Consider the following 26,373-nt stretch of genomic DNA (forward strand, 5'->3'; position numbering starts at 1 on the left):
ATATCTCATTGAAAGATAAACGTTGCTGAGATATTTAGAGATAGCCAACCTCTTCAAGGAGAAGGGACGGTGCTTGAGGGGATTAACAACCATCTATCATTGCAGTGTCTCCAGCAGCTCATAATTCGTTAGGTCTAATGGAGCCACTTACAGATATCCTCAGGACATATCTGTGACATATGCGAAATGTTTTACGTTCAAGTGTTTAAAGCAGTGCCATTGTTTTGTCACTGACATAGACCAATGTCTCTCAATTCTGTCACCCTCTTCAACTGGGGGCCCTCCTGGTGAGTGTGCTTTGACCTCCGAACATGTTTCATTTCAACATCATTCATATCAGGTTCTGCTCCCCTGGTTTCGTCCGTGTGTATTCCTCCCAGTTCAGTGGTGCGTTATGATCACTTTGTGTGGTGATGTTGAAACCTCATTTCTGCTCTTCATTCATCACAGACTTGACCACACAGTTCCAACCAAAAGTCTCTACCTGCCATGGTCTTGAAGACACCACATCCATTCTGATGTCCAGGAGGAATATTTATTGCATCTTACAGTCACTTTAATTCGTATCAAACTATAAATTCATATGAAAATGAGCGGATAAATAATGCATGTCAAGAGTTCACACACAAAGGACCCGTCTGCACCTCATTCCTCTCTGTTTTGTGACTTTCACCCAAAGATAGTTATTTTATCTACTTGATCAGATATGTTTTGAAAAATCTCACCGACAGTTCAAATGATCTCAACAGGACACCAGGTGGCAGAAGAAACCAAGCAACAAAGGCATTGGACTTGCAGTCCAATGGGCAAGATGGCAGTCCTGGGTCTCCAGGATTAGATGGCAACCAAGAAAGACATCAATGTATACTCCACATTCTTTGTCCTATTACCCACGTTTCCAAAAAAACACACCTGAAACTTTTACAGTTATGTAGACGGACAGGCAGTTGGTTATTCATCCCTATAAGAGGTTCCCTGGGGAAATTATGGAGCAGTTAATGACAGACTTATAAACTGAGAGACAAACGGCAGGGTTCTGTAGATATACAAATGTACATTTGAAGAAATATCCCAAACACCTAATGGACAAGAATGATGACTGCAAGTGTCAGGTAGTCACACTAGCCAAGAGCTGCTTGTCTTGCATGCATGGATTGGCCATTGACTGAGGTAAAACCCAATCTTGTTTACTGGGAGCCTCACAGTCCCTATGATGACGTTAACTTAGTGGCTGGTCATGCCGATTATGGTGTTAAAAACTCAATCACAGCTGCTCTTCTGTATGTTGCTTCATATGAGCCTCAAGATAAACTTTCTTTGAGAAACATTTTGCACATTTTGAGCAGCTGAAAGGTTTCTCCCTGGTATGTACTCTCATGTGAGATTTCAGATGTTCCCTTTGCTTAAAGCAGTTGCCACATTGAGGGCAGCTGAACGGTTTCTCTCCAGTGTGAACTCTCATATGCACCTTCAAATGTTCCATTTGGTTGAAAGAGTTGCCACACTGGGGGCAGCTGAACGGTTTCTCACCTGTGTGGATTCGCATATGAGTCTTCAGATGGGAATTCTGGTGAAAACATTTCCCACATTCCGAACAGCTATATGGTTTCTCTCCAGTGTGAATCTTCATGTGAATAGACAGCCGGCCGTGCTGATTAAAACGTTTGCCACATTCAGAACAGCTAAACGGTTTCTCTCCTGTATGAATTCTCATGTGGATCACTAAATCACCTTTCTCAGTGAAACACTTTCCACATTCAGAGCAGTCAAACGGCTTTATACCCATGTGAATTCTCATATGTTTCATCAGATTATCTTTCTTTATGAAATGGCTGTTACACTTTGTGCAGCAGAATGGTTTCTCTCCTGTATGCCTCCTCATGTGAATTGTCAGATAGTCTTTCTGGTTAAAACCTTTGCCACACACTGAGCAAGAGAATGGTTTTTCTCCGGTGTGAATTCTCATGTGAATTTTGAGATGTGCTCGCTGAGTGAAGGTTTTTCCACAAACTGAGCAGGTCAAAGACTCTCCTTTACAGGTGTTCTTGTGCAGAGCGAGTCCTCTCTTGGAGGAACAACGTTTTCCACAAGAGGAGCAGGTGAGTGAATCGTCATCAGCTTCATCCTTCCTCTCACTGACAGAGTTTGAAGCTGACTGAGCACCGCTGCTTTCCCTCCAGTCCTCACTGTCATCAGTATCAGATTCAGATGAGAGCGGTCTCGGATGTTCAGACTTTACAGGAGGTCCTCTGTCACTGCCCAGTTCTGGTCCTCCACAGTCGTCTCCTTCTGTTTTCAAGTGTTCAGTTGAGCTGCTGGTTTGAGGCTCCTCCTCTCTCTGTTGAAGCTGTGAAAGTGACGGTTTCTCTTCCTCCTCTTCAGTCTTCACAACAATATTGAAAGGGAGGTTGGTGACTTCTTCCTCCTCCTCTTCCTCCTTAATGTGTGGAGGTTCTGGACCCTCCTGGTCCAGAGTGCAGTGCCACTCCTGTGGCTCATCTTTCACATCTGCAGGAACACAAACAAACTGGTCACTGTGTCTCTAGATATTCCGACCTTTAACCAATTAGATATTGCTTCAAACTGTTGGGTTAACACATTGCTAGATGATGATATCGTTGTGACCAGCAGGAGGCGCTAAGCTCCATAGCAAACAACAACTGTCTTATTCAGAGGGACTTTGCTTCACCCCGCTAGCTCCCGTTTTTATCAATGTATTTCATGTTACATGTTCCAGAAGTAATCAGCTCAACTGGACAGCAGATGGCAGTAGCGCTATTCTGAAAGAAAGAAAACCTTGGTAAATCCAGTGCCGATCTGTTACAGGAATTGTATGACATGATGAACTGTCCGTTTTCTACTGCCTACACGGCCCTGTCAAGCAAACTTTGTTTGCGTGACGACCAAATAAAAGCAAGAAATAAGAAATCTATGACTCCGTAAAAGTAAAAGAGTGTTGGCAGGGCGGTCACTCATGCCAAAGAACCTCTCTTCTGATGTAAAGCAAACGGCGACATTTCGTCTAACCTCTCCGCTCTGACTCGACCAGACAAAGAAGCTTGCTCTTACCGTGTATCTCTGGGTGTTTCTCCATCAGTGTCGAACCGTCTAAGGTTCTGATTCGAACTCAACCATGTTCATTTGTCACCGCACCTTCAAAACACCGACACTCCTTTGTCTATGGCTTCTGCTGGTGTCACACTATGAAGCTTCCCACCGCGTCAGTGAAAGTAGTTCCGCCCCTGTGTCTGTTAACCGCTGGACTGACGGGATGCGCGTGTGTGAGAGGAGAGTATCATGTTCAACCATTTCCTCTTGAGTGTATAGAGCAGGGCTCTCAAACTGGTCCACAAATCAGGTGCAGCTGAAACAAACAGCACCAGACTCACAATCAACTGGCAACAGTCTTCAGGCACCTGACTGGTGAAAAGGTGACCTGCTGAAACAAAAGCCTTCACCCACTGCGGCCCTTTGAGGACTGACTTGAGACCCCTGGTTTAGATGCTGATTTGTGATTTAGTGGGTTAATCGTTGTGACACAGACTGAACACAAAATAAATAAAATAATATTTTTTTATTTGTGGCAAATAAAATTCTAGGACACCTGTGAGGAAACAATATCAGCAGGGTTGTTTGTATTTGAACATCAACTGGAAACTTTCAGAAAACACATGATTCCGATGGTAACACGAGGCAGAAGGCTGACCTTCAGTGGCTATGAGTCTGGAGGTGCCCATTTGGTTTCTCTTCCTGGTGATGTCCCTCGGGTTAGGCTGGTGTTGCAGCTGCACAGGGCCTGGGACAGTTCAGGGCCAATCCTCTGTCTTCACGGGGACACAGGAGACATGAAGCAAAATGACCTGCTAAGGAGAGCTCGCATGTTCTGATCCTCGTGGGAGGAAGCGGAGAGTTGGGAAGTTGGGAGCTGGGAATCTGGATGAGGAATCCTTATCAAGAGACACACTCAGGTGCAATGGTACTGTGGCAGGGGGATGTGGCAGCGGAGTGAATTTCCTATCCAAGGTGATCATCCGCGCTCTCTGTAAAAAGTCTTCTTTAGATGTTTTTGAACAGTTTGGTCATGATCTGATTCTAAATGATACATTTGAAACGAACTGAACCTTACCTCAAAGGAGTGAATCAGATCAGCGACTCACACAAAGGAATTTCTTGTTTTTACGAGAGGTGGAATCATTTTGAGCAGTTTTGGTGAAAAGAACTGACCAGACCACCTGCAAGCCAGTCGTACTTTGTAATCACACAGAGAAACTACTGGTTCCACACATTGATATTTAAGACATAATTTTAAGTTTCTGAACATGATGACAAATCTGATGGAGTGAAATCAAACAACACAAACAAATACATGATTCTGGAAAAACGGTCCACGTTCATTTCACTTAACTGTTCAAATGAACTGAACTGGTTTATCATCTCCAGGTGAAAACACAATTCAGTGTGAAGACGCTGTTCCTTTTCCAGTTGATACTGATTGGTCAGTGAGTTTCTGCTGTTAATGCAACAGTTGAGTCATCAAAAGCGATGCCAGGAGAGACGTGACATTCCAGGTGGGCTTTCAGAAAGCACTCTCTCTGAGGGGTCTCAACCCATTCCTGCTGTCCGGTCTTGCTCACAAAAACACTAAGGTGAAGGAAGAAGTTCTACTGTTTCTCTGAGTGACGAGCAAAGTGAGCCAGAAGATACGCTTTCTTCGTGAAGCATTTCCCACATACCGAGCAGCTGAACTGTTTCTGTCCAGTGTGGGTTCTCATGTGAGTCTTTAGATGCTGACTCTGGCTAAACGACCGTCCACATTCTGAACAGACAAACGGCTTCTCTCCCGTGTGACTTCTCAGGTGAGCTTTAAGATGCTCGGCCTGTTTAAAGCACTTCCCACACTGTGAACAGATGAATGGTTTCTCTCCTGTGTGAATCCTCATATGAGTCTTCAGATGATTTTTCAGCGGAAAACATTTCCCACATTCTGCACAGCAGAAGGGTTTCTCTCCTGTGTGGCTCTTGGTATGATCTGTCAGATGCCCTCTCCGACTGAAACCCTTCCCACATACTGAACAACAAAATGGTTTTTCTCCTGTGTGACTTTTCATGTGAATTGTCACTTGGAATTTACGTTTATAAGTCTTACCACATTCTGGACAACTGTAGGGTTTCTCTCCGGTATGAATTCTCATATGGGCCATCAGATCATGTTTTTCAATAAAACACTTTCCGCATTCTGTACAGTCAAACGGTTTGATCCCAATATGGATTCTCATGTGCTTCATTAGATGTCCGCTCCGATTAAAGCATTTTCCACAGTGTGTGCAAGAGAATGGCCTTTCGCCAGTGTGAATTCTTGCATGGGTCTTGAGACAACCGCGACTGGTAAAGTTTTTCCCACAGACCAAGCAGGAGAGAGAGTTCCCGTCTGTGCATGTTCTTTTGTGCAGACTCAGTCCAGTCTTTGAAGAACACATTTTCCCACATCCCAAACAAATAAGCGATCTGTGATCATCTCTCTCCTCAGACTGTGGACCTGCCTGAGACATCCTCGCTTCCCTCCAGTCTTCACTGTCATCTGTGTCAGACTCAGTAGACGACGATCTCTGGTGGTCAGAGTGACAGACTGGTCCTCCACACTCCTCTCCATCAGCTTCTATTTTCATGTGTTGAGTCAAGCTGCTTGTTCGAGGCTCGCACTGATCGAGCAGTGTGGCCGCAGCTTCCTCTTTCACATCCTCACTCTTCACTATAACAATGTTCAACTTGGAGACATGCTCCTCCTCCTCTTCCTCTTTCACATGGGGAGTAACAGGTTCCTCCTGTTCCAGACAGCAGCTCCACTCTGCAAAGACATCACAAACATGAACCTGGTTATGTGTATTGTAATTCATGCCACCTCCCCTCTTTGTTTTTACAATCAAATGTATGTGAAATATTCCAAGTGAAATCAGCGTATTAGCTTGGGTGGTAGACACAACAGAAGGCAGTGAGACACACCTGCCACTGCAATCAGATTTGGACTCAAGGAGGTCCTTCACAGTTCGCTGCGAGACAGGATTAGGAAAGGAACTATGCACCACTGCATCAGAATAAAATTCAGAGGTATGAAACCAGTCACCGGTAAACAGGTTTAATGTCAGGTATTTTTCATCTTGTATAAAAGTATGTCTCACAAAAACATTAAGGTGAAGGAAGCTGTGCAGCATGGCCTGTGCACCTGCAGCCTGCTACAGCGTCCTCATCACACAGCATGTCTCCACAGCGCAGAAACAAGCTGCAACTTCAGATAAATTGGAGACTAATGCTGTCCAGACAAAGATATGATGCAGCTTACACGTATCTACTTGAATGGCTGATGATCGGTGAGAGCTCGAGACACCTTGGGTGTTCTTGTGCTCATATGAAAACACAGGTCTAATCCCCCCCAATGAATCTGAAGTTCTGAGCCAATCATGTGTCTCGTCCTAAATGACATTTGTGCCATTTCTGGTGACATTTATTGCGAGTTTTTTTTTCATGGATATGAATGTTAAAAAGCTCATGAAAAAAAAAACAAATATTTTGCAGTTAGAAGAGATGAAGTCTCCCACAGCAGGACGTTCACCCTGACACACAACGGCCTTGAAACAGCAGAGTCGCAACTCTGTGATCTCAGAGTTCCTCAAACAAGTTCAGAACCCGGCATCTGTTGTGAAAGACAGTGACATTTGGACGAACCTCTCATTGCCGACTGGACCGCAGTTTCCCGGAACACCTCCAGAACTGCGTGCTGACCGTCCATGTCTTTTCGTTTCCCAGTCACTGTCAGAGACTCTGTTCTAAATACAATGCTGCTGATTTGGAACGTTGAAGAAACCGACGCTTCTTTAGACTATGTACTTCCGCTATTGTCACACTTTTAGGATCCGGTCACCGTAGTGAAGGAGACTTCCGCCATCCAACCGTGAGGCATTTTATCTTGTTTTATCTCCATAAATAAATGATGGATGTATCGCGATTGACGCAGAAATATGTTTGGTAACAACAAGGGGGTCAAAGCAGAGATGGTGGGAAGAAAATGGACGGACAACGGGTTTGATAATTAAGCTCTGAGAACTATAGTTCCGCGGTCGGAGCCTAATAATGTGACACCAGCGGAAGTAAACACACAAAGGAGCTCAAGGCAATTTGAGGCTCAGTTTTCCTACAGTTTATCGGTGTTCCGATCAATCAGGTTCAGTTCAGCAGTGTCAACACGAGATGGAAGTTCATTGCAAAGTTATGGATGTGGTCCGGAGAGCTACGGTCCAGTCAGACGATAGAGGTTCGTCCGATACTTCGCTGCTCAGTGGCTCTAGTGGGGGGGTTTCTGCCTTTTTGTCCGGTTCGCTGTTGGTGTCGGTAAAGATACTTAGTAGCTACGGAGCTTAAACAGGAAATGATCCGTGAGGAGTTTCTTCTGGTTGATCTCGTGAAACTTTGCCAAGAGAGGAGAGTGTTTCCTCCACACGGAACCAAGGTCCAGATCTCGGTCGAGTCCCACGGATTTTTAAAAATTGCGCCCCGAGGACACAAACTGCCCCACAAAACTTCATTGAAATTTATTGAGACAGTACGTAACGATATAAATGTAGTCAGCCTGATGAAAAAGGTCAAAATGACACGTGAGGTGTCGAGACGAAGCTGTCACTCGCGATGTCCTGTTCATGTAATGTTGTTGAGAGGTGATATGTTGGTTTTTAAAAGATGTTTCATGCAGACATTCTGGTCCATTCAGCAGAGAGTCGTATGTTGACGTTGCGAGAGAATCTCAAGTCTGTTTGTGTCCCTGCAGCACAGCTGTTGGGCCAGGAAGAAGCAGGACCTACGTACATTAAAGAGGAAGAGGCGGAGGGTGCCGTCACAAAGTTCCCTTTCCCTGTTGGAATGGACAGTGAAGATGACAACGAAGTGAGAGGGGAGGAGCCTCCAACCAGCAGCTCTAACACAAGAAACAACTGTGGAGGACCAGAATCAACTACATATTTAAATCCACTTCTGCTCTTCGACCACCAGGGGCCGCTCTCACCTGAGCTCAAAACAGAGATCAGTGACTGTTTGAACGAGGCTCAGCCAGTCTCCAATTTAGAGATCAATGAGACAAGAGATGAAATAGAGTCTTTGTCTTGTTTGTTTTGTGGGAAAAGATTTGGTCAGAGACGGAACCTTGAAGTGCACACAAGAATACATACTGGAGAGAAACTGTTTGACTGCATGGAGTGTGGGAAATGTTTCAATCGCAGTGACCATCTGAAGACCCACATGAAAATCCACACAGGAGAAAAAACCTTTCGCTGCTCTGAGTGTGGAAAATGTTTTTATCAGTGTGGGGGTCTCACGACTCACATGAGGATTCACACCGGAGAAAAACCTTTTAGTTGCTCAGCCTGTGCCAAGCGCTTCAATCGGATCGATCACCTGAAGAGACACATGAAAATACACACCGGGGAGAGACCATTCTGCTGTTCAGAATGTGGTAAATGTTTCACTGAGAAAGGGGATATGAAGAAACACATGAGACGACGACATTAGACCCAGAGCTCGTCTTGTATAGTCACATTCATGTATCCATATAAAATAAATCTTTACTTCTGCATTCATCACATTATACTAAATGATTCAGTGTTAATGTTATACTTTTCTATGCGTTCTTAAGTCAAATTATTCTAACTGCCAAAGGGATGTCATTAGAATCTCTCTCTGTGGAACTGCTCTGAGCAGACCCTGTTTATCTGAGAGCCGTCTGTGATAGTTCAAGACGAGTCAGCGGCACAAGCTTGTGACAAACTAATAAACAAGTTTCTGCTGAACACTGTTTCCCACAACACTGCCAATGTTTGAATGCATCAATCCACATCTAGTTTGTGCTCAACACACATTCCAGAACTGGAGATACTGCGTCAAAAGCTGCTCACCCTGGAAGTTGTGGTTTTATTTCTGACGTCCCATGGTTGTCTTACACGTCTTTGTCTGACAGAATGTAAAATGAGGTCTTCCAGGTGCCAATAAATCTATAGATCAGAAGGACATCAGACCCATTTCAGTCTTCTGGTATTTGCCTGTTTTCATTCTCTTCTACAAGCAGCATCGAGTTCAAATGGGAGCAAATCACACCGTCAGCCTCCCAAAATCTAGCGTTATACCACCGGGATCGGCCAAAAGCAGATTCCAGAGATGCTGTCCCAGATTCTTGTTCAGCTTGTTTCTCAGCTATACGACTTTTGCAGACGTTGGAGACACGCTTGTTTCTTTTCCATATTCTGGAGTTGGACAGCAGTGGAGAACACCCAACAGCCACTCTACTTTCTGAGAGAGCTCAGGTGCAACACCAGGAAGCCAAGCTGCTGGTGATGTTCTCAAGAGCCTCTTGGTGAGTCACAGTTGGGGTGTACAGCAGCAGAGTGTATAGCACTGCTTTGGCTGCTCTCTGCCCTCACTGGACAGTGTTGCCTGTTCTCACTGCCACAGCTGAGCTACGAACCAAGGACCCTCCTCACCCTCACCTGCCACCCTCTGGCTGCTCTCACAGTTGTCAGTTCTTCTTCACCACTGTGCATCGGTGTAATCTGGATACACCAAGTGTGTAATGTATGTCATTATTCCCTTGTTACACATGTGATGTGTTGTATATCACAAATACACCTTTCTGTGCAATAACTGAACACAATTATATGCTCTAACTGTTCACTACGTTTTGTCCTCTATCTCCTTTGTATTTCTATTTTATTATTAAACTGGGCATTATTAAACGGGACATCACCCCCTAATGCAGCACAACGACAATACAGGTTTTCTGGCTTTCTGGCGTATACATCTCTAGTATTTCATTTCCAGTGCGTGGTACTTGTTCATACTGCCTTATGGGGACCAAATCTTGATTCAACACTCCGTGTGGGGACCTCATGCCATGGGACCTTAAAACGCGTCGGTCGTGTAACTGCGACGTCCGTAATGGAAACTTCAGAAAGTCGCTACAGTGCAGTGAGAGGGACAGGAAAACGGAACTATGTCTCGCTGTCGGAACATAAAAATGCAACACCGAAGGAAGTAAACATTCGGCAGTGATGGAGAGACAACAGGAGACTGACGATCACGGCCAAACTCTGAGCGGTGTCCGGAACGCCGCGGTTCAGTCCGACCAGAGAGGTTTGTTCTTGCGTCACTTCGTTCCAACACAAATGGCGCTGTACTGTTTAGATATTCAGAGTCCATCGTCGCTGAAACGTGACGTAGCGGAAGAAGTTCAGAGGAGAAACGATCCAGCCGAGAGAAAGGCCTGAGAAGAAAAAATGGAAGAAAAGGTGTAGCTAAGGTGTTAAAATTTCCTTTCACCGCCCCAATTTTGTTTGGAGAACCGATGATGTATGTCTTCAGTGTCTCTTTATCACATCGTTATGGTCTGTGATTCAACAGAAAATCCACACATCAAGGAGGAAGCGGAAGAAAAGGATGTGACCAGCCTTCCCTTCCCTCGCATCCTTGTGAAGAGTGAAGATGTGGAAGATGAAGCTCAAGTCCTGCTGCTCCACCAGAGACAGCAGGAGCCTCCACCCAGTTTGACTCAAAACGTGAAAGTAGAAGCAGATGGTGACAACTGTGGAGGACTAGAACCAGCCAGCTACTCCGATCCAGAGCTACAGTTCGACCACCAGAGGTCGCACTCGTCCGATTCTGACACTGAGGACAGTGAAGACTGGAGGGAAAACAGCAACAGTCAGTCAAGTTCAAATTCTGGAAGGGAGAAGAGGGATCATCAGAAACTCCTGACCTGCCGTGGATGTGGAAAGAGATGTTCCTCCAAGGCTGGGCTGACTCAGCACAGGAAAGTATGCACTGGGGATGATTTTACCTGCTCAGCGTGTGGAAAGTGTTTCGCCAGCAGAGTGCAATTCAAGTTTCACCTCAGAGTTCACACTGGAGGGAAACCCTTCAGCTGCTCGGAATGTGGAAAGTCTTACGGTCAGCAAAAGCATCTCAAGGAGCACATGCGAATACACACAGGAGAAAAACCCTACAGCTGCTCGGAGTGTGGCCAAAGTTTTAGGTGTGGCAACCAGATGAAGTATCACATGAGCATTCACACTGGAGAAAAACTATCCTGCTCACACTGTGGAAAATGTTTCACTTTAACAAGTAATTTGAAGAAACACATGAGAATACACACAGGAGAAAAACCCTTTGCCTGCTCAGTTTGTGGAAAATGCTTCAGAGAAAGCGGTCATCTCAAGTATCACGTGAGAATTCATGCCAAAGAAAAACAACTGACATGCTCAGAGTGTGGAAAAGGTTTCACGTTCAAAAACAGACTGAAGAAACACTTGCAAACACATACAGGACAAAAAACGTTCACCTGTCCAGAATGTGAGAAATGCTTCGCTCAGAGAGGACATCTTGACTTGCACATGAGGATACACTCGAGGGAGATGCGACTCGCCTGCTCTGAATGTGGGAAATGTTTCACCAAGAAAGCTAATCTGGGGAGACACGAGAGAAGCCACTCGCAGGACAGTGTGTCGTCCACCCACTAGGCTGTGAGTCCACAGACAAAAATAAACTTCACTTATGCTAATACGGACCCGGAGACTCAAGAATCTGTATATGTTTGAACTGGTTTCTTAAGTCTGTTTGTCCTGACTTTAAATAAAGAGAAGCCTGCAGATGTTTGCATTGGCTAACCTGATATCGTTGGCTAACTAGATATTCGACTAAACAGCTCCTTAATGTGTGTGTGTAAACGAATCCACAGTCGCATCATATCAGCCGCACAAATGAAACCATTCAAGACTGAATAATGCCGCGCATGTCGAACGGTAACATTGGGAGTGTGGATGGTACATGAGTGCGACACACTGAGGACGTGACGGGCCGTTTCAATCTCGTTGAAATAGTTGTAGAGTCCGGTCATTTAAGGCAGAAAGCGGCACGAGCAGGGCAAAGCACGAACTGCAACTTGACCGCGTTCAAGGCTCACGAATTGTATAACCAAACCAAAATGTCATATCGAAAAATTCCGAGAATAGCGCGTGGTGGTAAAAACTACAACCTCTGAAACCTTGATGAGTTTAAGAAAAGCAATGGATTTTTTTGATATACAATGGTGCGCAAGGGGCGAGCAGTCAGTCAGAGCTCTGCAGCATATAGTTGACAGACGACAGCGGAACTACTTGTCGCTGTCGCGGTCGGACCCTGGAAATGTGACACCAGCGGAAGTAAACAGACAAAATAGCCTCGGCTCTGAACAAAGTGCGCGCCGTGTCCAGTCTGTTCGTCAGAGATGGAGGAACAAGTGGTGGCGGGTACGTTTTTGAATTGGTCCTCTCTCTATTGCGCTGGGTCGTTGAAAACTGTCGGAGCGTTTGTCTCGCTTCGCTGCCCATCATGTAGCGTTTCCCTGAGTACATGACACGTAACCCGGGTTTGCATCTTGATGTGGCGGACATCTGGAACTTGTACGTGTCTGCAGCGAAACCTCGAAGTTCCGGTGAGTCAGTGACAGTGATGGGACAGGAAACAGTGATGTGAGCTGAAGGGTGTAGCTGCTCACTTGTGTGAGTGATGATGCTTCCTGTGTGCACGTTTTTTGTTTGTTCAGAGCGTTGCCTTTTGAAGGTCAAAGTTTTCAATACAACACTCGAGTCTGGTTTCTTCTTACCCGGTCATGGCACCAGAATTGTTTGTATTGGTGCCAACTCAGACAATTTTTTTGTGCTGATCCTCCCGATATGAATGCATTCTTCCCACTGAAGCACTGCCACTGAATGCGGTCAGTTTGTATTTTATTTATTTTTAATCCCAACAGAAAATTTGTTGATTACTCACTGGATAATGAAGTTTTTAATGAATGCAGAAATGAACGTTGTTGTTCATGCTGAACATTTCCAAACTGGTGTGAGTCACTGAAGTTCTTTGGTGGACCAGAGATGGACAATAGTTTCAAACCCTCCCTCTGCGTTTTCCATTCAATTCTTTCAACAGCTAAGAAGAAGTGTTGATGTTTGTGTCCCTGCAGACATGAAAGCAGAGCAGCAGGAGTGGGGCCCCAGTCTGGACCAGGAGGAACCAGAACCTCCACTCATCAAAGAGGAAGAGGAGGAGGAAGATGTCACCAAGTTGCCCTTCAACATCGTTGTTGTGAAGAGTGAGGATGATGAAGATCAAGCTCGGTTCTCGCAGCTTCATCAATGTGAGGGAGAGCCTCCAACAAGATTGCCTCAACACATGAAAACCGAAGGAGACGACTGTGAAGCATCCAGCAGCTTGGATCCACTCCTACACTCAGATACTGACATCAGTGAAGACTGGAGAGAAAACAACTCTGTCCTAGACAGTGTCTATAAAGATGATGACAAATCATTGAGCTGCTCTGAATGTGGGAGGAAATGTTCCTCCAAAGCTGGACTGACTCTGCATAAGGGCTCCTGCAGTGGAAAACCTTTATCCTGCTCAGTTTGCGGAAAAATATTCACTCATCGAGGACGTCTTCGAACTCACTCAAGGATTCACACTGGGGAGAGACCGTTCTCTTGCTCTCTGTGTGGTAAGTGTTTTAATCGAAAAGAATATATGAAGACTCACATGAGAAGTCACACAGGTGAGAAACCCTTCTGCTGTTCAGAGTGCAACACCTACTTTACTCAGAGAGAGCATCTGAAGAGACACATGAGAATTCACATTGGAGTGAAACCGTTTGACTGTTCAGAATGTGGCAAGCGTTTCAGTGAGAGGCATGATCTGATGACTCATGTGAGAATTCACACAGGAGAAAAACCTTTCTGCTGTTCCGTGTGCAGTAAATGTTTCAACCAAAAACAACATCTCAAAGTTCACATGAAAAGCCACACCGGAGAGAAGCCGTTTTCCTGCTCAGAATGTGGGAAATGTTTCAATCAGACCCAACATCTGAAGACTCACATGAGACGTCACACAGGTGAGAAACCCTTTGGCTGTGCTGAATGTGGCAAAAGTTTTATTCGAAGAGCACACCTGAATATTCACATGAACAGTCACACAGGAGAGAAACCGTTTAGCTGCACAGATTGTGGTAAATATTTTCAACAGAGAGATCATCTGAAGGCTCACATGAGGATTCACACAGGAGAGAAACCCTTCAACTGCTTGGAATGCGGAAAGTCTTTCAATCAGGCGCAGCACCTGAAGACACACACGAGGATCCACACCGGGGAGAAGGCCTTCAGCTGCGCGATATGTGACAAATGTTTCACCAAGAAAAAGTACCTCCAGGCTCACATGAAACGACACACTGCGGTGGAACCCTGGCTCCAAGCACAAATGTCTATTGAACCTCAAATTTCGCCTGAGAAATAATCAAATATTTGTCATGAACTTGTCAGACGGGTTCTTCTTCCCTTCAAAGGAGTGCACCAAAGAAACATGTTTGAGTTCAATGTAAGCAGTTTGGACGCCTCTTGAACTGGTCTGATGATAGTCAACCTCTCTCATCCTTTAAGAGGCCCTGTGCTGCTGTATTTCACTGAGCTCAAATCTCATGGATGGTTGGGTTTACTACTTGACAGGTTCTGTCTGGCCCAGTAGCCAGTGTGCTGCTCAGTGGTCACCTCGCTCGCCTGCGTTGTGTCATCTGTTGTTTGATGCTGTGGCTCCTGGAGAGTGGCAGCAAGTCACCTTTTCTCTGTTTGTCTTTGAAAGAAGATGACAAAGATCATAACTGGAGCTGGTGATGAGACTGGATATGATGACTCGTCAAGATACTGCCACACACCCCTCCAATCTTAGTTGGAGAAGCCTTTTTTCTCAAAAAATAAAGGAAACACTAAAGTAACACATACATGAAATGTTTTTATTAAATACTACATGATACTGTTCTTTCCATAGTTGAATGTGCTGACAACAAAATCACACAAAAATGATCAATGAAAATGACATGTATCAACCCATGAAAAAACACTGATGAGGCAGCAGATGTTCTCCTGAGGGATCTCCTCCCAGAGTGTTCATGTTGCAGGAACTGCTGACACACTCCTGACACATGAGGTCTAGCATTGTCTTGCATTAGGAGGAACCCAGGGCCAACCGCACCAGCATATGGTCTCACAAGGGGTCTGAGGATCTCATCTCGGTAACTACAAAAACGGTGAACTACAAACATGAACATACAAATCCGTCTTTAAGGCAGGTTTGCATTCACAAAAACAAGTTGACGGACCCTGATGGACTCAGCCTGTTCCTCCGGTCAGAGATTATCTGCCCGGTACAGATGTGTCCACAATGCATAACCTCACTTTCATCACCACAGAAAGCCGTTAATAAGCTGGGGAACTTCTTTCCCACCATGATAGTGAGTTCAACATGCCGGATAGGTGTTCCTCTGCCCAGTAAGTCCTCATCTCCATTATGAGGTGTGATGTGGATGATCTTGTTCCTGACCTCCTACTTTTCATTCTTTCATCAACGTCCTTCCAAAACATTGTTTTTTGTGCCGACTGCAGCACCTAGTAGTAGTAGTTGATTGAGTAGTCAAAACTACTTACCTTTCAGCACTAGGGTTGAAGAATGGTGCCAATGTCTGATGTCCCCTCCCTTCCCTGTTGCCTCATCTCTCTCTCTTCCCCCTTTCATCCCTCCGTCCCGCCAGACCACACACAAAAATGCATACTTTTTCTAGGCTAAAACAATGTTGCTGGTGCAGTGTGCAACCACTAACATTCTTGTCTCTCAGACCTTGTTCCTGTGAGTTGTCAAGGAGGATGCTACAGAACCCGTTCCATTTGCTGGAGAGAGTCATTTGTTCCACAATATTGCTTTAACATTTAGACTTCCTGCATTCTTCCCTCAATGGCAATATTTTGCTGACCTTTTACTTGTTCATATGCCAACACTTACAGATGGTTTAGACTAAGCCTTATGATGATTCATGTTGTTGTCATGCATAAATCTAACTAATTAAGGCGGCAGAGGCTGCGCAGGTTGGATGGATCACTTCCTCACTCAAGCAGTAAATTGCATATAGTATGTTTGCAAACAAAAAATAAATGGTCAAAATTGTTTCACAGCATGTTTGAGACTTTGTTTTATCAGTACAATGTTGGTAAAGTCGATTAAATTGACGTTTAAATCCAACTGCAATTACCATTCAATCGCAGTGTTGCGTGTCGCCAGTAGGTGGCGAAACTAAGACCTGTAAGACTCAAAAAAAGATTAGTTCTTTTTACTGAACGAGATTCACAAGATCCCAGTGAGTTCCAACACGTGTTTTACATTTTACCTCCAATTTTCAAGAAAGCAAGTCCGAACAGATGTGACATGTCAGAACAGTCCCAATCATACAAGTCACATGGAAGTGGTAGTTTATAAGTTTGCACAAATGTAGTGACGTGGACGAAGTTGCCGGTCTTTTCCGGAGCGGTTGTTCCTGCATCATCACCGAATGGATCGACTGATGGGACGTTCTCACTGCTTGCTCAGTTTGTTTACTTCTGATGGTGTCACGCTATTAGATTCCGACCCCGTTGGTTCCGCGCTTCTCTAGGAAATTCTTCAGACTTTAAGGAGGAATATTGTGTTGTCATGTTTATTTATTATCGTATGAAAGATCAGATCAGGCAAACTTTGTAATACATTTTTAATGTTTTCTGATCGAACAAGCACGGAACCTAAAAGATGCTACACCACCGGAAGCACACCGTATAAGCGACTTCCTTGACGGTTCGGTTCGCGTTGTCGTATGCTGCAAGTGTTTTGCAGCAATGAAGAAATATCTAGACGATGATTTTCAGCGTAAAGTTCTGGAGTTGGCTGCGGTCCTATCACGCCAGAGAGGTTCGTCACTCAACAAGACAATGACTTGTTTTTGAGGTTCAGCTTCACTGAATCATCAGGAAGTGGCCACCATTGTTTTCGTGGTGAACGGTAGTCTTTCCTTGTGATGTTGTGGGATATAGAGGGAGAAAGACATGGGACGCTTTTAAAGGAATCGTCACCGTAACCCAATTCAGCGCGACTGTCTCAGTATTGACTGTCATGACATCTATAAGAACTAGAGGGCGATAGATCCTCCACTAAATCATGTCTTCGACCAAAGATATTGAAGATTGTGAACATGAAAATAAAAGCACAAAGGGATTGCGAGTAATAAGTATGAAATAGATGGTTAGGTTGTTCCTGACTGGTCTAGTTAGGTGAGTGTTTAGTTGTTGAATCTCGTTCTTTGCAAAATGACTCCCTGTTCAGGGGAAAGTTTTCAACCAAAATTATACCTACATTTTTGTTTCTGTCCATGATCTGTACATGGTATGAAATTACTGTGGCAGATACAGATGTGTGTGTCAGAGTGATTATTTAATTTAAGTGTCCTGTGTGTGCCCGCAGATGTCCAGCTGCTGCTGGAGAACAGCTCTATTCTGGACGAAGAGGGACAAGAACCTGGTCACATGACAGACGGAAAAGTAGAGTCCACCAGGCTCCTGTTCACTCAAGATGAGGAGGAGCCTCAACACATTAAAACAGAAGCTGATGGAGGCGACTGTGGAGGACCAGGGCCAGACTCTGACGTGGATACACTTCACCACTCTGACCACCAGATGTCACTCTCCTCTGAATCCGACACTGACGACAGTGAAGACTGGAGAGAAAGCACTTACACTCAGTCTGCTTCCAAGTCCGTGAACAATCCAAGGGTTCATTTCAGTACCAAGAGAGATGATCTCAAATCTCTGATGGGGTCTGAATGTGGGAGAGAATGTTCTTCAAAGGCTCAATGCAGAAAATCCTGCTGGGGACCTTTGACTTGTTCAGTTTCTAGAAAAGAGGATGACATGACGTGGCAGGCCGCAAAGAAACCTTTCATGCGCTCTCCCTGTGTTCCCAACTCAGTCTCGGATGGTCCTGCAGGAATGAAAAAATGTTTGGATGATGATTTCCAGCGTAAGGTTCTGGAGATGGTCAGGAAAGCTGCAACCCACCCACACCAGAGAGGTTTGTCTGCGTGTCTTCTGAACTGTCTTTAACCTTCCCTGAGGAGAGGTGTCCCTTTGTCACTGCCACAGTAGATGGTTTGAACTACAGTGGTTAGGTCAGGGTCTTCAAACAGGTCCTCAAAGTGTCTGAAGTCTAGCTCACTCGTCCATCTCTCAAGTCTTTTTTTATATATATATATATATATTCTATCTCATATAGGTTCCAACTGATTCACCACTTGATGAAAGCTTAGGTGTTTAGTCACAGATTGACATTTCCTGGGCCGTCTGACGCATCGAGCAGGATCTGACATGAGAGGACGCGTCTGGACAGGTCCTCCGCTAATAAAGCAAACTCTGAGTCTGTGGCAAAACCAGAGCACGACAGGCTCGTATACCAATACAGATATCAGGGACACAAACTGGTGAAAGTGGGAAGAAGTTTAGTGCCACGGGGGCTGAGCCGGTGGCGACAAACACCCATGTCCCTTTCACTGGTGTTTGACCTGGGTCAGTGGGCCCAAATCCGGTGTTGACTTGCTTGTTCCAGCGACTTTGCTGAGTTGTAGTGGGCTTCTTCTGCTGCTTTAAGTGAGCTGTGTGTATGGTTATTGCACTTCTCCTCAGCATGTCGGGGAGGACTCCTCCTCCTGAAGAAGACTGTCGAGGACCAGTCTCATTCTCTGAACTGTCACCTGATATAATGTGGTTCCAGAGTGGTAGAATGTACTTCCAAGCGCAAAACGACTCTCTGTTCAGAGGATAGACAGACCTTTCAAAATGGACTGAAATGATACTTGTTCCTCCTTACATGACTTGAAATTGCTGAGCCAAGTACAAATGTAGGTGTCGTGTGTCCCTGCAGATGTCCAGCTGCTGCTGGTGAGGAGAGAAGCGGTTCCTATTGGGCAGCAAGACAGCAGCTCCGGTTTGGACCCAGAGCGACGAGAACCTGGTCTCATTAAAGAGGGAAAAGAAGAGTCCGCCAGGCTCCTGTTCACTCCTGTCAGTGTGAAGAATGAAGATGAGGAGGAGCCTCAACATATTAAAACAGAAGATGATGGAGGTGACTCTGAAGGACCAGAACCAGTCTCTGACGTGGATACGCTTCTCCACTCTGGCCACCAGATGTCACTCTCCTCTGAATCCGATACTGACGACAGTGAAGACTGGAGAGAAAGCACTTACACTCAGCCTGCTTTCAAGTCTGTGGACAATCCAAAGGTTCATTTCAGTACTAAGAGAGATGATCTCAAATCTCTTATGGGCTCTGAATGTGGGAGAGAATGTTCTTCAAAGACTGGGTTGACTCGACGCAGAAAATCCTGCTGGGGACCTTTGACTTCTTCAGTTTCTAGAAAAGAGGATGACATGACGTGGCAGGCTGCAAAGAAACCTTTCATGTGCTCTACCTGTGTTCCCGACTCAGTCTCGGAGGGTCCTGCAGGAATGAAAAAATGTTTGGATGATGATTTCCAGCGTAAAGTTCTGGAGATGGTCAGGAAAGCTGCAACCCACCCACACCAGAGAGGTTTGTCTGCGTGTCTTCTGAACTGTCTTTAACCTTCCCTGAGGCTATGCGTCCCTTTGTCACTGCCACAGTAGATGGTTTGAACGACAGCAGTTAGGTCAGGGTCATCAAACAGGTCCTAAAAGAGACTGAAGTCTAGCTCACTCGTCCCTCTCTCTCCTGCAAGTGACATCAGGGGACAACAGTTTTCCCCGAAAAATTATTTTATCTACATATATTTTAGGGGAAAGAGACCTTTCAAAGTGGACCGAAATGATACCTGTTCCTCTTTACATGATTTGAAATTGCAGAGACAAGTACAAATGTAGGTGTCAGAGTGATTGTTTCATTCAAGTGTGTGTCCCTACAGATGTCCAGCGGCTGCAGGTGAAGAGAGAAGCGGTTCCTATTGGGCAGCAGGAGAGCAACTCCAGTCTGGACCCTGAGGGACGAGAACCTGGTCTCATTAAAGAGGGAAAAGCAGAGTCCATCAGGCTCCTGTTCACTCCTGTCAGTGTGAAGACTGAAGATGAGGAGGAGCCTCAACACATTAAAACAGAAGCTGATGGAGGACCAGAACCAGACTCTGATGTGGATACGCTTCTCCACTCTGACCACCAGATGTCACTCTCCTCTGAATCCGACACTGACGACAGTGAAGACTGGAGAGAAAGCAGTTACACTCAGCCTGCTTCCAAATTCATGGACAGTCCAAAGGTTCATTTCAGTACCAAGGGCGATTACCTTGAATCTCTGATGGGCTCTGAATGTGGGAGAGAATGTTCTTCAAAGACTGGGTTGACTCGACGCAGAAAATCCTGCCGGGGACCGTTGACTTCTTCAATTTCTAGAAAAGAGGATGACATGACATGGCAGGCCACAGAGAAACCCTTCATGTGCTCTACCTGTGTTCCTGTCTCAGTCTCGGATGGTCCGGCAGTAATAAAGAAATGTTTGGATGATGATTTCCAGCGTAAGGAGCTGGAGATGGTCCGGAAAGCTGCGGCCCACCCACACCAGAGAGGTTTGTCTGCGTGTCCTCTGAACTGTCTTTCACCTTCCCTGAGGCTATGCGTCCCTTTGTCACTGCCACAGTAGATGGTTTGAACTACAGAGGTTAGGTCAGGGTCTTCAACCTGGTCCTCAAAGGGACTGAAGTTTAGCTCACACGTCCCTCTCTCTCCTGCAAGTGACATCAGGGGACAATAGTTTTCCCCAAAAAATTATTTTATCTACATATATTTTAGGGGAAAGAGATCTTTCAAAATGGACTTAAATGATACCTGTTTCTCTTTACATGATTTGAAATTGCGGAGGCAAGTACAAATGTAGGTGTCAGAGTGATTGTTTCATTCAAGTGTGTGTCCCTACAGATGTCCAGCGACTGCAGGTGAAGAGAGAAGCGGTTCTTATTGGGCAGCAGGAGAGCAGCTCCAGTCTGGACCCAGAGGGACGAGAACCTGGTCTCATTAAAGAGGGAAAAGCAGAGTCCATCAGGCTCCTGTTCACTCCTGTCAGTGTGAAGACTGAAGATGAGGAGGAGCCTCAACACATTAAAACAGAAGCTGATGGAGGCGACTGTGGAGGACCAGAACCAGACTCTGATGTGAATATGCTTCTCCACTCTGACCACCAGATGTCACTCTCCTCTGAATCCAACACTGACAATAAGAGAGGGGTCAGGCTGCAGACATCATCTCTCAGGCCCCTCGACCTCCTCTATCAGGCTCCTGCTGACGGAGCGCGACCTTGCCTCTCAGGCTCCTTCAGCACCGGAAGTGACCCAATATCTGAGCTTTGGCCAGAAACTGACATTTCTCCAAATCGGAGCCAAAAGAGAACAGTAAGCGACTGATTACGCCGTCACATTTATAATCGGTCATATGTGACTTATGTGAAACGTTATTACAGTTTCATGTTTACGATATCATATGTTTGTGCTGGCGAGGAACAATGGCGTAGTTCTGAGTACAGAAAAGTTCCTTTGGTAGTAGTGAAAGCTGTGGAGTTTACTAACAATTGTTAAACGTTTCAGAGATTTGTAAAGAAATTCATTGTAACGTTTTCAGAAAATGTCCACATTTTGGTTTTATTGTTTCCCCACGCAGATGCATCATTCGATCATTTCAAGTGGCTCACAAATTGCAGCAGATCGCTGTCGGACGTGCTGCAAACTTTACCACTGCCCTATTTGCCCCGGATTTAAACCAACTAAATTGTGTAAAATCCAGAGGCACCTGAAAGTTCACGTCAAAAATGCAATTTCGTTTAAAGGTCAGTGTGTATTTGTATATATGTCTAATTAATTATAGTATTAGTGTGTGTGTGTACTTTTACTTCTATCTTTGTGAGGTCCTGTACATTTTTGCTGGTCCTCACTTTGTCAAGCCTCAGTTTGAGGGTTTGCGTGTACGTGTGCATGCGTGTGTGTGGAACTAGGTACTTGCATGCTGCACCATGTGTTGTAAGTAATTAACCAATTTTTTATTTATTTTGTTTGTTTTCAGATAAAAGCATATGCAGGTGCGGTCTTGGGTGCAGGGCTGCAGCACATTTCCATTGCCCTGCATGTGAAAAAACAGTTATTAGAAGAGATGACATGGAAGGACACTTGGTGATTTGTAGGGGGATATTGGAGCAGACAACTTAAACCTCCTCAAGTCCTGCTCGACTACCTTCGACCCCTGCCCTGTCCTACACAGCTCAACTGAAGGACATGTCCTCCTCACCAATTAAAAGTCAGGGAGATTATCCTCACAAAAATCTCATGTTTAAGAAGACGTGTCCCTACTGTAGAATCCAAATGTTCATGTCAGTGAGAAGAAGGACAATGCTGATTACAAACCAATGATCTGCGCTGGCTGTGGGAGAAAATGTTCATCACAGTCCAGACAGACTGGGCACATGAGCCTGTGTGGAGGATCTTTGAATGTTCAGTTTGCAGGAAACATTTTGAGATGAAGAGAATGTGATGGATCACTTGAGCATTTACAATAGGGAGAAGCCCCTTAGCTGCGCTCAATGCGATAGATTTTATGCGAGGATCTTACGCCTCAAAGACCACATGCTCAAGTCACTCAGGTGAAAAACCGTTGAGCCAATGTCTCAAGTAGCACATTAAAAGTCACAATGGAGAAAGGCCGTTCAGGTGCTCTTATTGTGGTAAATGTTTTACACAGACAATCACACTTGAGGACTCCCTCTGGAGAGAAAATTTTTATTTGCCCTCATTGTGGCATAGGTTCTGCCCAGAGGACATAAATTCAGCTGCTCCCAATGACGAAGTGTTACCAAGGGTAGTGTGGTTGAAGGAAAAACGCGGTAATTCAGGAACGTAACAGCTTCCTTTTTTCACAAGTGACTTACCATCTGGGTGTCTGGAGTCAGAACCACAGTGAAGTAGATGATAACGGAGTTTTGGTTCCTGCTTTTGCCTTCAATTGCTAACTTTATGACTTTGTGCAATTGAAAGTATTGAAAGTGAGTATGATGACTTGAATGAGTGAATCTTTAATCATTTGTGCCTATCTATCGGGCGTCTCTTACTTCGTACTTGTGATAGGTGGTCTCAGGATATCACGCTCTCTTGGTTCAAAGGTGAGTTGCTGGTGTTTGATGGTCTGAAGACTTCTGTTTTCGACAGCTGCATTCAGGGATCAAAACATATAGACACATTTGTAACGCTTGTGGGGAAAAACCTTTCATCTGCCCTCACTATAGTAACAGTTTTATATGAACTGCCTGGTACTGACCCCTAAAAGCACCACAGCACTGAACTGCTCTGGCTTGTTTTAAAACGTCAAATGGCATGACATGGCAAACAAAAATACGAAGCTGTACACCTGGCTTGATGCACCATAATAAAATCAAAACAACTTTTCAACAACTGAAATTGAGGACATTTGGCTTTATGCATTGGATCGGGCAGGTTGTTCGGATCCAGTCATTTCAGCCTAGATCGGTCCCAATCGTGAACCAGATGCCGATAATATTTCTGAACCTGGACTACAAGCTAATGAAGAAGGACCACTGCAACATCTGTGGATGTAGCTTCTGACTTGACTCTTTGGCCTCACAACTATCATCAACAAAGATCTTTCCGGTTACAGCACGTGACGCCAATAAATGAAGCTATAAGATCAACAACACAATTTCAAACATGGATAAGAACACCCTACAAGTCCAAGTGCATAGTGGTTCCCGTCTGTATTTGAGGAAGAAAGACTTCAACCATGAGAGTCAAGTGTGGACAAAGACATCCTGCTGTCTATTGAGCAGCAGAAGCTGTCTCTGATAGGTGAACTCTTTTGTGTTTCTTCAGATTACTTTTCGAAATGAAACCTTTACCACACTCTGAACAGCTAAATGGTTTCTCCCCTGTGTGTATTCTCTCGTGTCTCTTCAGGTGGTGCCCACGATTGAAGCTCTTTCCACATTCCAAACAGCAGAAAGGTTTCTCTCCTGTGTGAATCCTGCTGTGGTTCTTCAGGTCCCGTCTGTCCGTGAAACACTTCCCACACTCTGAGCAGTTGAAAGGTTTGACTCCTGTGTGAATCCTCATGTGCCTGTTCAGATGTTCACTCTGATTGAAACACTTTCCACACACCGAGCAGCAAAATGGTTTCTCTCCAGTGTGAATTCTCGCGTGAATCTTCAGGTGTTCGCTCTGATTGAAACACTGACCACACTCCGAGCAGCAAAACGGTTTCTCTCCTGTGTGAATTCTCATGTGTGTCTTCAGATGTCCTCTTTGAGTGAAACATTTTCCACAGAACAAGCAGGACAATGAATTTTCCCCACTGCAACTATTTTTGTGTCGACTCAGTCCTCGCTTGGAGGAATATGTGGTTCCACATCCAGAGCAGGTCAGTGACAGGTCAGAATCTCTCTCCTCACAGACGGAACCAGTCTGAGCGACACCCGTTTCCCCCCAGTCTTCACTGTCGTCAGTGTCTGATGCAGAAGAGAGCGACCTCAGGCACTCAGAGTGAAGATCGGGACGTATCCCTGGTCCTCCACAGTCGACCTCTTCTGTTTTCATGAGCTGTCGTGAGCTGCCGGCTGGAGGCTCATCCTCTCTCTGTGACGCCTCTACATTATCTTCACTCTTCACAACGACAATGTTAAAGGGGAGGTTTGTGACGTCTTCCTCCTCCTCTTCCTCTTTAATGTGAGGAGGTCCTGGTTCCCCCTGAGCCGGGCCAGAGTGTCGCTGGATGTCTGCCAGAGAAAATACTGCCGTGAGTAATAAACACACAGTCACTGATGGAGTGTTCAGATGTTCCTCAGTGTGCAGCACTGTCAGGAGAGCAGCTCCAGAGATCTTTAGTTCTCCATCCAGACACCTTCCTGAGTTGTGACTTCAGCAGATATTTCAATTAGTGACGGGGCTTGACCAAAATTATCTCATCTATTTCATTATTGATTTTATGTTGATTCATCCCAGTTAAAAAATTCAGACCAGAATGATCAGATTTCAGATGCATCAGCACATTCTCATCGAACTCAGCTTGATCTGTCATCTGGATCAGTTGATATTTTTGAGTGTAATTCATGTATCCATATTCATCTCTTCAGACACAATTCTAATTTGTCTCATGTTTGAAAGTCACCTAGCCGAGTGTAGGTGCAGATTAAGAATATGTTTGTGATTTGTTCCACATGATGGCGGTAAAGCAGAACAACAAATGTAACGTCTGACTCCACTTCAGGCTCGCACCGAAGCACGTGCCGGGGGGGTTACTGTGGGCCAAGCTCGCAACGTTACTTTTGAAGTTGTATTTGAAATGACAAACTGTGACACACTATGAAGCCAATGTCAGTTCGGATATACTGAGCATAAAGTGACATTGGTATCGAATCTCAGTCCAGTTCCAGACCGCCGGCTCCGATGACGACCGTTTTCCGGTCGCATCGGTTTCAAACAGAACGAACGGCGATCTACTGAGATGTAAAACACATATCTGTAGATTTCTTTAAACACTTAAACCACGAACCTCGCTGTGCAGACTGGACCGCAGCTGTTCGGAACACATTCAGAACCTGGCGAGGATCATCCATATCCTGCAGCTCCTCCAGCACTGCCGGTCCGCCCGGGACTCAGGTGGACCTCGTAGTGCGACTTATCACCGAACCTCCATTTCACCGGAGTTCCTTTGTCTGTTTACTTCCGCTGGTGTCACACCTTTATGTTCCGTCCTTAAGGAAGGAAACAGTTCCGCTCTCGAATTGACTCCAGTTGCAACGTGACAACTCTCAGACGTTGGACAGATTTAAATTGGAACATTTTGTATTTCTAACTGTTTTGATCTGAATTTGGAGGAAATAACCGTTTGAATGGATCGTAGCACTGAACTAGTTTTCTGCTTCAAATGTTGAATTTTAAATGTATTGAGCTTGGCGCTCTGAATTCCTCTCGGTGTGCTTATATAACATAGGAAGATCGCTTGCAGACTCAAGGTTGTCTGTGGGTGAGTGGATGCCAGTCTACATGTGACCTGTGATGGACTGGAGACCTGCTCACAGTGTACCCCGCCTCTCACCCCAAGTTGCTGGGACAGACTCCAGCCTGAATGGGTGAACAGTGTAGGTCAAAGTTGGTCCATCTGGTGTCGCAGAAGAGTTGGATTTGTGTGACTAATTGTTTATTGAGCACATGGTTTCTTCGCAGGCAGTGTCTGAAGTGTGAATCAAGAAGGTTAATTTCCGAAATTTGCAGCTAGAGCTGGGAAATGTCATGAATTTGAACCAAACATTCCAAGACAGCTCACAGAAAACCTGAGGGACACTTTTACCCACAAAATATACAGCAGGTCACATGAGAAGATCTGAAGCTGGAGTCTACAGTCGATCGTCTTCCCTCACAGTTACACTTCAAAATGTGTGACAGCCATTTCTCATTTTGGTTCT

The 26,373-nt window shown here is 45.2% G+C and overlaps 7 protein-coding genes across 10 annotated transcripts; 4 read left to right on the forward strand and 3 right to left on the reverse strand.

Annotated features, from left to right (window-relative positions):
* Positions 1-529: 529 nt before the first annotated feature.
* LOC128762468 (oocyte zinc finger protein XlCOF6.1-like) lies at positions 530-3,188 on the reverse strand. Its single transcript, XM_053870766.1, has 2 exons — positions 3,070-3,188; positions 530-2,508 (listed from the first exon to the last, which is right to left on the reverse strand). Exons 1-2 carry the CDS (start codon positions 3,092-3,094, stop codon positions 1,265-1,267), a joined length of 1,269 nt encoding a protein of 422 aa, XP_053726741.1. The 5' UTR covers positions 3,095-3,188; the 3' UTR covers positions 530-1,264.
* Positions 3,189-3,885: 697 nt separating this feature from the next.
* On the reverse strand, positions 3,886-6,873 carry LOC128762472 (oocyte zinc finger protein XlCOF6.1-like). 2 transcript variants are annotated; one of them, XR_008415557.1, is made up of 3 exons: positions 6,721-6,873; positions 4,127-5,845; positions 3,886-4,040 (listed from the first exon to the last, which is right to left on the reverse strand). XR_008415557.1 is itself a non-coding variant. In XM_053870774.1 (2 exons), the coding sequence occupies exons 1-2, from the start codon at positions 6,782-6,784 to the stop codon at positions 4,662-4,664; spliced, it is 1,248 nt and encodes a 415-aa protein (XP_053726749.1). In that variant the 5' UTR covers positions 6,785-6,873; the 3' UTR covers positions 3,886-4,661. The 2 variants fall into 2 exon arrangements, 1 of the variants encoding a protein (XP_053726749.1); XM_053870774.1 differs by having other exon boundaries at positions 3,886-5,845.
* A 269-nt stretch (positions 6,874-7,142) lies between these two features.
* LOC128762515 (gastrula zinc finger protein XlCGF67.1-like) lies at positions 7,143-9,163 on the forward strand. Its single transcript, XM_053870825.1, has 2 exons — positions 7,143-7,306; positions 7,817-9,163. The coding sequence occupies exons 1-2, from the start codon at positions 7,243-7,245 to the stop codon at positions 8,551-8,553; spliced, it is 801 nt and encodes a 266-aa protein (XP_053726800.1). The 5' UTR covers positions 7,143-7,242; the 3' UTR covers positions 8,554-9,163.
* Positions 9,164-10,085: 922 nt separating this feature from the next.
* On the forward strand, positions 10,086-11,650 carry LOC128762403 (oocyte zinc finger protein XlCOF6.1-like). Its single transcript, XM_053870638.1, has 2 exons — positions 10,086-10,167; positions 10,435-11,650. The coding sequence occupies exons 1-2, from the start codon at positions 10,086-10,088 to the stop codon at positions 11,547-11,549; spliced, it is 1,197 nt and encodes a 398-aa protein (XP_053726613.1). The 3' UTR covers positions 11,550-11,650.
* Positions 11,651-12,199: 549 nt separating this feature from the next.
* On the forward strand, positions 12,200-15,968 carry LOC128762453 (oocyte zinc finger protein XlCOF6.1-like). 2 transcript variants are annotated; one of them, XM_053870741.1, is made up of 2 exons: positions 12,200-12,317; positions 13,031-15,968. In XM_053870741.1, the coding sequence occupies exons 1-2, from the start codon at positions 12,296-12,298 to the stop codon at positions 14,344-14,346; spliced, it is 1,338 nt and encodes a 445-aa protein (XP_053726716.1). In that variant the 5' UTR covers positions 12,200-12,295; the 3' UTR covers positions 14,347-15,968. The 2 variants fall into 2 exon arrangements, with proteins under 2 accessions (XP_053726716.1, XP_053726715.1); XM_053870740.1 differs by having other exon boundaries at positions 12,257-12,502.
* Positions 15,969-16,682: 714 nt separating this feature from the next.
* On the forward strand, positions 16,683-24,571 carry LOC128762417 (uncharacterized). Of its 2 annotated transcripts, XR_008415554.1 has the most exons (9): positions 16,683-16,818; positions 17,368-17,973; positions 18,820-19,485; positions 19,835-20,488; positions 20,838-21,307; positions 21,573-21,738; positions 21,972-23,761; positions 23,870-24,329; positions 24,399-24,571. XR_008415554.1 is itself a non-coding variant. In XM_053870671.1 (5 exons), the coding sequence occupies exons 1-5, from the start codon at positions 16,746-16,748 to the stop codon at positions 21,317-21,319; spliced, it is 2,481 nt and encodes an 826-aa protein (XP_053726646.1). In that variant the 5' UTR covers positions 16,683-16,745; the 3' UTR covers positions 21,320-21,708. The 2 variants fall into 2 exon arrangements, 1 of the variants encoding a protein (XP_053726646.1); XM_053870671.1 differs by lacking the exons at positions 21,972-23,761; positions 23,870-24,329; positions 24,399-24,571 and having other exon boundaries at positions 20,838-21,708.
* LOC128762500 (gastrula zinc finger protein XlCGF17.1-like) lies at positions 21,975-25,935 on the reverse strand. Its single transcript, XM_053870808.1, has 2 exons — positions 25,461-25,935; positions 21,975-24,684 (listed from the first exon to the last, which is right to left on the reverse strand). The coding sequence occupies exons 1-2, from the start codon at positions 25,522-25,524 to the stop codon at positions 23,732-23,734; spliced, it is 1,017 nt and encodes a 338-aa protein (XP_053726783.1). The 5' UTR covers positions 25,525-25,935; the 3' UTR covers positions 21,975-23,731.
* Positions 25,936-26,373: the final 438 nt, after the last annotated feature.

This window comes from Synchiropus splendidus, chromosome 7 (assembly GCF_027744825.2).
Source record: "Synchiropus splendidus isolate RoL2022-P1 chromosome 7, RoL_Sspl_1.0, whole genome shotgun sequence".
Taxonomy (NCBI): Eukaryota; Metazoa; Chordata; class Actinopteri; order Syngnathiformes; family Callionymidae; genus Synchiropus; species Synchiropus splendidus.

Bases quoted from the DNA above. Each gene is read 5' to 3' on its own strand.
- LOC128762468 (XM_053870766.1), bottom strand. From the start codon at position 3,094: ATGGAGAAACACCCAGAGATACACG. The intron at 2,509-3,069 runs GTAAGAGCAAGC...GTGTTCCTGCAG, and splicing joins GAAACACCCAGAGATACACG to ATGTGAAAGATGAGCCACAG.
- LOC128762453 (XM_053870740.1), top strand. From the start codon at position 12,421: ATGACACGTAACCCGGGTTTGCATCTTGATGTGGCGGACATCTGGAAC. The intron at 12,503-13,030 runs GTGAGTCAGTGA...GTGTCCCTGCAG, and splicing joins AGCGAAACCTCGAAGTTCCG to ACATGAAAGCAGAGCAGCAG.
- LOC128762500 (XM_053870808.1), bottom strand. From the start codon at position 25,524: ATGGATGATCCTCGCCAGGTTCTGAATGTGTTCCGAACAGCTGCGGTC. The intron at 24,685-25,460 runs GTTCGTGGTTTA...TTTCTCTGGCAG, and splicing joins GGTCCAGTCTGCACAGCGAG to ACATCCAGCGACACTCTGGC.
- LOC128762515 (XM_053870825.1), top strand. From the start codon at position 7,243: ATGGAAGTTCATTGCAAAGTTATGGATGTGGTCCGGAGAGCTACGGTC. The intron at 7,307-7,816 runs GTTCGTCCGATA...GTGTCCCTGCAG, and splicing joins GGTCCAGTCAGACGATAGAG to CACAGCTGTTGGGCCAGGAA.
- LOC128762403 (XM_053870638.1), top strand. From the start codon at position 10,086: ATGGAGAGACAACAGGAGACTGACGATCACGGCCAAACTCTGAGCGGT. The intron at 10,168-10,434 runs GTTTGTTCTTGC...GTGATTCAACAG, and splicing joins GGTTCAGTCCGACCAGAGAG to AAAATCCACACATCAAGGAG.
- LOC128762417 (XM_053870671.1), top strand. From the start codon at position 16,746: ATGAAGAAATATCTAGACGATGATTTTCAGCGTAAAGTTCTGGAGTTG. The intron at 19,486-19,834 runs GTTTGTCTGCGT...GTGTCCCTACAG, and splicing joins AACCCACCCACACCAGAGAG to ATGTCCAGCGGCTGCAGGTG. The intron at 20,489-20,837 runs GTTTGTCTGCGT...GTGTCCCTACAG, and splicing joins GGCCCACCCACACCAGAGAG to ATGTCCAGCGACTGCAGGTG.
- LOC128762472 (XM_053870774.1), bottom strand. From the start codon at position 6,784: ATGGACGGTCAGCACGCAGTTCTGGAGGTGTTCCGGGAAACTGCGGTC. The intron at 5,846-6,720 runs GTTCGTCCAAAT...ATGTCTTTGCAG, and splicing joins GGTCCAGTCGGCAATGAGAG to AGTGGAGCTGCTGTCTGGAA.